General features: G+C 38.5%; 1 protein-coding gene across 1 annotated transcript in view; it reads right to left on the minus strand.

Moving 5' to 3' along the window:
• The window catches only part of slc6a6b (solute carrier family 6 member 6b), a 59,053-nt gene extending 52,932 nt beyond the window's left edge, over positions 1–6,121 (minus strand). The window contains exon 1 of the mRNA XM_034172667.1: positions 5,913–6,121. Coding sequence (XP_034028558.1) covers positions 5,913–5,977 — 65 coding nt within the window. The 5' untranslated portion in view covers positions 5,978–6,121. The remainder of the gene's footprint in view (positions 1–5,912) is intronic.
• Between the last annotated feature and the right edge of the window lie 3,555 nt (positions 6,122–9,676).

The following is a 9,676-nucleotide window of genomic DNA, read 5'->3' on the forward strand; positions in this document are numbered from 1 at the left end:
TCTAAACAAACTTATCAGACGTTACAATGCCTAATAAGGTAACGTGTCTCGTCTGGTTGTCTGTGGTCTGTTTAGGCACATTTACTCCTCCAATGGCTCCCAATAGCAGGACAAAACCACACACACAGGAGCCGATAAAAAAAAAAACTGATGAATTCCTCTGGAGGATTTGCACGGTTAAATAGGGGACAAGCATTGGCTGATGACAAGCTGTCTCTTAAACATTGCGTGCACACACACACCTTTAGAATGATCCAAATCTGTAATCCATCATATTTTGGTCAATTTCAAGTTCCCTATACAGTGCATCCATAACGTATTCACAGTGCTTCACTTTTTACACATTTACAGCGTTATTCCAAAATGAATGAAATTCATTTTTTTTACTCAAAATTCTACACACAATACCCCATAATGACAATGTGAAAAAAGGTTTTTTTTTGGGGGGGGGGGGGGGGGGGGGGGATTTTGCAAATTTATAAAAAAAAAAAGAAAAAAAAAAAGAAAAATCGCATGCCATTGCCATGAAGCTCAAAGTTGAGCTGAAGTGCATCCTGTCTCCACTCATCATCCATTAGATGTTTCTACAGCTTAATTGGAGTCCACCTGGGGTAAATTCAGTTGTTTGGACATGATTTTGAAAGCTACACATCTGTCTACATATAAGGTCCCAGAGTTGATAGTGCATGTCAGATCACAAACCAAGCAAGAAGTCAAAGGAATTGTCTGTAGACCTCCAAGACAGGATTGTCTGGAGGCACAAATCTGGGGAAGGGTACAGAAACATTTCTGCTGCTTTGTAAGTCCCAGGGAGCACAATGGCCTCCATCATCCGTACACAAAAGAAGTTCAGATCCACGAGGACTCTTCCTAGAGCTGGCGGCACATCTAAACTGAGTGATCAAGGGAGAAGGGCCTTAGTCAGGGAGGTGACCAAGAACGCAATGGTCACTCTGTCAGAACACCAGCAATCCTCTGTGGAGAGAGAAGAACCTTACAGAAGGACAACCATCTCTGCAGCAGCCCACTAATCAGGCCTGTATGGTAGAGTGATCAGATGGAAGCCACTCCTTAGTAAAAGGCACATGACAGCCCACCTGGAGTTTGCAAAAAGACACCTAAAGGACTCTCAGACCATGAAAAACAAATTCTCTGGTCTGACAAGGCACCATCCCTACAGCGAACCATGGTGGTGGCAGCATCATGCTGTGGGATGTTTTTCAGTGACAGGAACTTGGAGACTAGTCAGGATTGAGGGAAAAATGAATGCACTAATGTACAGAGACATCCTGGATGAAAACCTGCTCCAGAGCGCTCTTGACCTGAGACTGGGGTGACAGTTCATCTTTCAGAAAGACAATGACCCTAAGCACACAGCCAAGATATCAAAGGTGTGGCTTCAGGGCCATGCTATGAATGTCCTTGAGTGGCCCAGCCAGAGCCCAGACCTGAATCTGATTGAACATTTCTGCAGAGATCTGAAAATGGCTGTGCACAGATGCTCCCCATCCAACTGATAGAGCTTGAGAGGTGCTGCAAAGAGGAATGGACAAAACTGCCCAAAGATAGGTGCACCAAGCTTGTGACATCATAGTCAGGAAGACCTGAGGTTGTAATTGCTGCCAAAGTACTGAGCAAAGGCTGTGAATACTTATGTACATGAAAATTCAGTAAGGTATATCTTGTATATTATATTCCAATTCTAAGGTGGAACTATGCCAGTATACAAAGGTATATCTAAATATCTAAAAAAGTAAGTCCCTTCGGCTGCTCCCTTGTTTGCACTCGGGGTCGCCACAGCAAATCCAAGGTGGATCTGCATGTTGAATAGGCACAGGTTTTACACCGGATGCCGTTCCTGACGCAACTCCACATTACATGGAGAAATGTGGCAGGGGTGGGATTTGAACTCAGAGCCTTCTGCACTGAAACCAAGTGCATTAACCACTTTACCACCACCCCTGCCTATCTAAATATCTAAAAAGGAAGAGTAAAATAGGAGAGTAGAAAAGAGTAGAGTAGAGTAGAGCCACTTAGGTGCCTGGTCTTGAGAACCAGGGATGGTAGGTTTCTCAGTTTTTGTATTTTTAATAAATTTGCAAAAATTAAAAAAAAATGTTTTCATGTTGTCATTATGGGGTGTTGTGAGTAGAATTCTTAGGGGAAAATGAATTTACTCCATTTTGGAATAAGGCTGTAACATAACAAAATGTGTAAAAAGTGAAGTGCTGTGAATACTTTCTGAATGCACCGTATGTACCGTATTCAGGCAGCCATTGCTACCATATTTGTTCTTTCTGAGCATTTCATTACAAATATCAGAAATAATTAGGCTTGTTGTGCAGTTAATTACACTAACAGGCCATCTAGTAAATCTGTTGCTCCAGTATTCTGTTGAATAAAAATTAAGGACGATTTATTATTTCATTTGTTCACAGTATTTCCACTAATTAGCAAGTATCAGTAGTGTTGTAATGTTAGCTACATTGATAGCGCCATGGTCACTGAAGGAATTTAGCCAATTAGCCTTAGCTAGCTTAATAACTTCAAGATACTTGAGCATGTTCAGGCTCTATTTGTCCCATCCAGGACACACCCATCTTGTCCATGCTGGATGTTGGGCGGAATCAGACATTGCCAAGATGGTGCCATCCAAAACCAACTTGCGCTCCAAACACGTTCTTCAGAAAGGGTTTGTCCATTATATATACAGTGGTATGTAAAAATTTGGGCACTCCTAATGATTTCCATGATTTTCCTTTATAAATCATTGGTTGTTTGGATCAGAAATTTCAGTTAAATATGTCATATAGCAGATGAACACAGTGATATTAGAGAAGTGAAATGAAGTGTCTAGGAATTATGGAAAGTGTGCAATAATTCTTTAAACAAAATTAGGCAGGTGCATAAATTTGGGCACCCCAACAGAAAAAAAATACATCAATATTTTGTAGATCTTCCTTTTGCAGACATAACAGCCTCTAAATGCTTCCTATACTTTCCAATGAGAGTCTGGATTTTGGTTGACAGTATTTTGGACTATTCTTCTTTACAAAACATCTCCAGTTCAGTCAGGTTTGTTGGTTTCTGAGCATGGACAGCCCGCTTAAAGTCACACCACAGATTTTCAATAATATTCAGATCTGGGGAATGAAATGGCCATTCCAGAATGTTGTATTTGTTCCTCTGCATGAATGCTTTAGTAGATTTTGAGCAGTGTTTAGGGTCGTTGTCTTGTTGAAAGATCCAGCCCCGATGCAACTTCAACTTTGTCAGTGATTCATGAACACTGTTCTCAAGATTCTGCTAATACTGACTGGAATCCATGTGACCCTCAACTTTAAAAAGATTCCCAGTACCTGCACTGGCCACACAGCCCCACAACATGATGAACCACCTTCAAATTTTACTGTAGGTAGCAAGTGTTTGTCTTGGAATGCTCAGCCATGCATACTGCCCCTTGTTACGTTCAAATAACAAGGTCCACAGTACCTTATTCCAAAATGAAGCTGGCTTGTCTAAATGTGCTTTAGCATACCTCAAGCGACTCTGTTTGTGGCGTGTATACAGAAAAGGCTTCCTCTGCATTACAGCATCATACAGCATCTCTTTGTGTAAAGTGCGCTGCATAGTTGAACGATGCACAGAGACACTATCTGCAGTAAGATCATGTTGTAGGTCTTTGGAGCAGGTCTGTGGCTTGACTATGACTGTTCTCACCATCCTTCGCTTCAGCTCACCTGAGATTTTTCTTGGCCTGCCACTTCGGGGCTTAACTTGTACTGTGCCTGCGGTCTTCCATTTCCTCACTATGTTCCTCACAGTGGAAACTGACAGCTGAAATCTCTGAGGTCATTTTTTGTATCCTTCACCCTAAACCATGAACAATCTTTGTTTTCAAGTCATTTGAGAGTTGTTTAGAGGCTCCCATGCTGCCACTCATTAGAAGAGATGCAAAGAAGGGAATGCATATTTAAGGTGCAAATGACCACCTTAAATATCCTTTCTCATGATTGGATTCACCTGTGTAAGGAGGTCAAGGGTCAATGAGCTTACCAAACCAATTTTGTGTTCCAATAATTAGTGCTACATGTATTCAAATCAATAAAATGACAAGGGTGCTCAAATTTACGCAACTGTCTAATTTTGTTTAAATAATTATTGTAAACTTTCTGTAAATACTAGAAACTTCATTTCACTTCTCAAATATCAGTGTGTTCGTTTGCTATATGATATATTTATCTGACATTTCTGAGCCAGACAACCAATGATTTATAAAGGAAAATCATGAAAATTATCATGGGTGCCCAAACTTTTGCATACAACTATATAGTCTGTGATTAAATTGAGCTTGGTGAGGGTGGAAGCTAAATGGATCATCCCACACCCCGAGATAAGACCATAAGAAAAACTCCTTTCAATGGAATCAAAACTATACTCAATTTAAGCCATGTTTTGGGTTGATTATCTTCTGAGAGATGCTGTGACAATTGACTTTAAAATTGATGCTCAAATTAAAAAAACACACATACACACAAAACTGTTGTTTGCAGCCATGGTCAAATTAAAAGCAGTACTTTACGTATCTTTGACACCTGGTTCTTTTGCAAGAAACCTTTTTGAAAAATGAGTTTAGAAAATAATATACTGGCAGTTACACAGTTGGCTCAAAATGCCAACAAAGTAACTTTATATAATAATTGATACAAGACTGTCTGAAGGAATATGCCCAGGTAGGTGTATTTTTTCCTTGGAATATGTCAGTTTATAGCAACTGTGCATCAATCTTTAACGTTTGTTCTGGGCAGTTTCTTTACCACTGGTGCCATGCCTTGCTGTGCAACACCATTAAAAAAAACCTGAATGAATACAGTGAACATGCTGTGTAGTAAACAATGGAATAAAATCAAAAATAAGTCAATATAAGTAACATACGTACCACATAAAATATGTTGTAATAAAGAAAGAAAGAAAACATATTCCACAAAACACCTTTTTGGTATATCTCAACAACCTAGAAGCCTGGATAGATGATCTAATATATTGATCTGCAAAATATTTGTAATTGATTTGTATGAATGTCTTCAAAATGAAGTCACACAGAAGCCAGATAGATGTATATTTACATTGTCGCATACAGCATGCAGGGTATGCATCACCCCTCTGAAACTTTATTATTATTATTATTAATTATTATCACGTTTCAATGTTATTAGTTATAATTATATTATCATTCATTATAAAAAATTTGGGAAAACATTTTTGAAGGGAACTACACACCTCAATCAATCATCTACTGGATAGACTGAACAAGAAGTAGGTTAATTATATCTGGCATAATATGACCTCCAATAATAAACAGTTATAGTCCAACAAACCTCTCCCATGTCTCCTCCATAAAGGTGTAAATAACTTCCAGTAATTTAACAACTCATGTCCTCACGCTGGCACGTGCTCATTGTGATGTAAAGGTGAAGTCCGTGATGCCCCTGAACACATCACATCACATCACCGCCCCCCCACTCAAAAAAGGTCGAAAAAACAGGGGGAAAAAATGAAATAAAAGGCTTTCCTAAATATCATTTACTTTCATTGTTTTCAAAACGGTCGCGCATTGAAGAGGTTTACAATTATTATTTTTTACGGGGGGGAGGGGGAGACAGAATCACATCGTTTCAAAGACAAATCTGCGACTTGTCGACTTCATATAATCATCAATTTAAAAAAATCATTCATCTAATTTAATAAAAGTCAAAATGTAACCCCAAATAAAATGTCTCACTATCGTGTTAAAAATAAGCTTTTTTGGGGGGGGGGGACACTTAAAAACGTGTTTACTATCACACATAAAGCGACTTAACTAAAAATATAAACACTTATTAAGTAAATTTCCGTAAATAAGAGTTGGTTACCTGCCCGCTCGGTTTGATGAAGCATGCAGCTGGTTCTGGTTTTGCAGTCTCGGTTTAACGCTCATTCAAACAATTGGATGGATTTTTTTCAGTGTGATCATTGTTTCTATGAGCCCGTTTATTATCAGTTTGAGTGGAAAATCACCAGCATGTTCATGCAACAGCTTCTTAAAGCGGCAGTCTCCACCTTCTGCTCCAGCAGACGCACACTGAAGACCATTCGAACATTTTACAAACTGAAATCAAATCAAAATAAAATAAAATAAACATTCCACCGCATTTACATTCACTGACAACATTCAAGTGGAATATTCGTCTAATCTAGTGAGAACATTTAGTTTTAGCTTTATTAATAAACATCTTCCTCCAAACTCACTGACTCTATCTTCTCTGACTCTTGTCGTGTGAGTTTGGAGGAAGGTGTTTGCTCCAATTAAGAGTCACGGAGGGGAGGGAGGCTGTTTTATCTAATAACTACTGATAAATAGTTTTATATGGTTTTAACTGTACCTAATATTTTTTCAAACTAAGGCTACGTTCACATTGTTGCCTGAAATGAACCTCACACAAATTCAATTTGACAGGGGTCCCAGTGACATCCAGTCCACTGGATGTCACTGTTTTGCATGCCGTTCCAGCTTCACAAAATCAGCTAACTCTAAAAAGTGATGTAGTGCACTGCTGAATATTTATCCGTTAGCTTAGCCTTTAGCTGCAGAATTACCAAGTCAAGCTGAGTGTTTTAATTTGTAAATTGTTCAATCTATTTTTATTTTTTTACCAAATAAAGCTACGCAGTTGTTTAATTGTTACTGCTGTGACTACAAGAAAAATCTCAGCTTTAAAGAACTTTGATTTTTTTGGTTTATTTTTTTTTTTAACTGTTTTGTGTTTCTTTATATTTTAAGAAATATATATTTCTTCAATTGTGCCACGTCAGAAACATTTCAGCATTTGCTGTGTAGAGAACTTTGTAAATACAGAATCACTTCAGAACTTCCAGTGATGGTGCTGAACACCAAAACCTGATGTTTTGGTGGAAGGAAGTCACAGAAATATTTAACCCTAACTTTAAGATTTATGTAATTTTATTGCATGACAAATTCCCATTTACTCTTTTTAGATCATTTTAATTATGTTGCCTATACAAGATAAATGGCATAGGTAACATAATTATTATGCAATTCAAACAATATACGAGTACTTTATGTATTTTAAGTAAATACTGTCATTATTATTGATTTAGAGTAATTATATTTTATTAATACTAAGTACATAAAGCTGAGGATTATGCATTTCAAATGAATCGGATTTATTACAGTAATGAATATGCATCATGTAAGGTTTATTTGGTAGGTTTGTATTAAAATTATCTAAAAAAAAGTAAATGGGAACTTGTCATGTAATAAAATGACAGAAATCTTTAAAGTTAGGGTTAAATATTTCTGTGAGTATAGAGAGCATCTCTGCTCTTGAAAATGTGAGTAAAGCATCTCCAAAAACTCCACCAAGAGACCGAAGCTGCAGAAGAGACCTTCATCTGGTTAAATGTCTTGAGGGTCCAGCTCACCTGTCACCTGTCATCTCTGAAAACCGAGGGCGGAGTCAGCCTATTTTTAGGGGTGGCACCCCTAAATATATTTTAAGCACCCCTAAAAATATATACATATATATATGCTTCTATACTACTATTTTTTAAACAACCTATTTCAAGCATTATGCCAAAATACGTATTACAAGAACACAGTAATTTGATCATCTCCCCTTCTTGGGCAAATGGTTCAATCCACGAAGCGCGCCTGCATTCATCTCTCTCTCTGCTCTGGCATGTGTTTGTGTCGCGTGGTGCTCATTTAGCAGACTGGTGGTAACTTCACCCAGCCGCGCTGTCAAGTGATTTTTGCAAGGTATTTATTCACCGTTTATGTCTCTGAATGTGAAGAGCAAGTGCAACTTTCTGAAAAGTGGTTATTTTACTCACCTGGCTACCTATCGCAAAACATAGTATATTGCGCGCTGATGTCTTTTTTTTTTCTCAACTAAATCCTCTTGTCAGCTACTAAATGGTGCTGGCCCTTCAATCTGTGTAGCCAGGCTCGGATAAGACGTGCGTGGGCCGGTCCTTCCATATTTATAGAGATTATGGAAATATACAGTGTTCTCGAACCGCGTGCTGCTGTCAACACGAGGAAAGTCCGTGATCGGTGAAGCTACAGCATTTAATCGGCGCAGCTGCAGAACCACTTCCTGAATTTGTGTCAAAATAAAAGTTCTGTAGTGTTTCATACACGGCGCAGTCTTATTCTAGGTTTCAGTTTTGTTTCCGTTTGATCACACAACGGAGACTTACATCGAGCACAATGATTGACATGACCAACAGCCAATGACAATTGGAGAAGCATACAGGGTGGCCAATCAGATTGCAAGAAGAGCAGGCGGCCGCTCCCGCCCCTGTAAAGGGACTGACTCCTCGGCGCCTGGACTTCTCTCCGCTCTCCTACTGATTACAAGGTTGGAATCGTTTCTTTTATCCTAATTAACTGTACTTTACTTTTGTTAATCTTTAAATGCAACAGCTACGGACTTCAGCTCCTTAATTTGCTGCTGTGTGAATCCTAGCAGTGGTTACACATTACCTCTCTCACTCACTCACTCACTCACTCACACTTTGGAGACACAAAAACTTTTTTTCCGCTTGTGTGCTGCTTTTGCTTCCGTTTTGTCAGACCTGGCGCCAGAAAAAAAAAAAATATATATTGAGGGGGCGATGAGTTTATCATCACCCCCCCCCCCCCAAAAAAAGTGCGGAGGAGACGTGCGCTCCTGGAAAGCTCGTGTATTTACGCTGCACTGTTGTAAGAGACTAAGAGTGAAGAGTGATGACAGTATTTTTTTTTATTATTATTTGAACGTATAGACGCTCGGTCAAGTGATCTCCTGCATTCCACAGAGCCGGTGTTCTGTCGAGATGAGGTGCGCCAACTTTCGACACTCTGAGCTGTGACGTACCTTCGCATTGTCCAATAGGAACGACGCGTCGGGCCAAAACACAGAAGACTCGTGGCAGAAACCACTGATCTCTACAAAATGGATTGGACCAATCCGATTGGTGCAGAAACCACTGATCTGTACAAAACATTAACGTGTGACAGGACTGCTCATTTATAGAGCAGTTTTCTGAAGAAAAATCATTGGAAATGTTTTTTGTTGTTGTTACCTCAAAATTTCTGATTACTGTTAAAAAAGTTTAGAACACTTGTAATTAAAATAGGTAAATAAATCAATAAATGGTTCTTTAGAAACCTTTCATCTGTAAATTAAAACCACCTGTTATTTCAGATTAGATAATTTCTTGTTTAACATAAGGAACCTCAGACATTTAACAATGACTGCAGTGTGATTGTAAAGTAGGATTTCTGTGACATAAACCTCATGATGTTTTATATGTTGTTGTCTGAGGTTCCTTATGTTAAACAAGAAATTATCTAATCTGAAATAACAGGTGGTTTTAATACAGATGAAAGGTTTCTAAGGAACCATTTATTGATTTATTTACCTATTGTAATTACAAGTGTTCTAAACTTTTTTTTTTAACAGTAATCAGAAATTTTGAGGTAACAACAACAAAAAACATTTCCAATGATTTTTCTTCAGAAAACTGCTCTATAAATGAGCAGTCCTGTCACACGTTAATGTTTTGTACAGATCAGTGGTTTCTGCACCAATCGGATTGGTCCAATCCATTTTGTAGAGATCAGTGGTTT

The sequence above is a fragment of the Thalassophryne amazonica genome, chromosome 6, assembly GCF_902500255.1.
Source record: "Thalassophryne amazonica chromosome 6, fThaAma1.1, whole genome shotgun sequence".
Lineage (NCBI taxonomy): Eukaryota > Metazoa > Chordata > Actinopteri > Batrachoidiformes > Batrachoididae > Thalassophryne > Thalassophryne amazonica.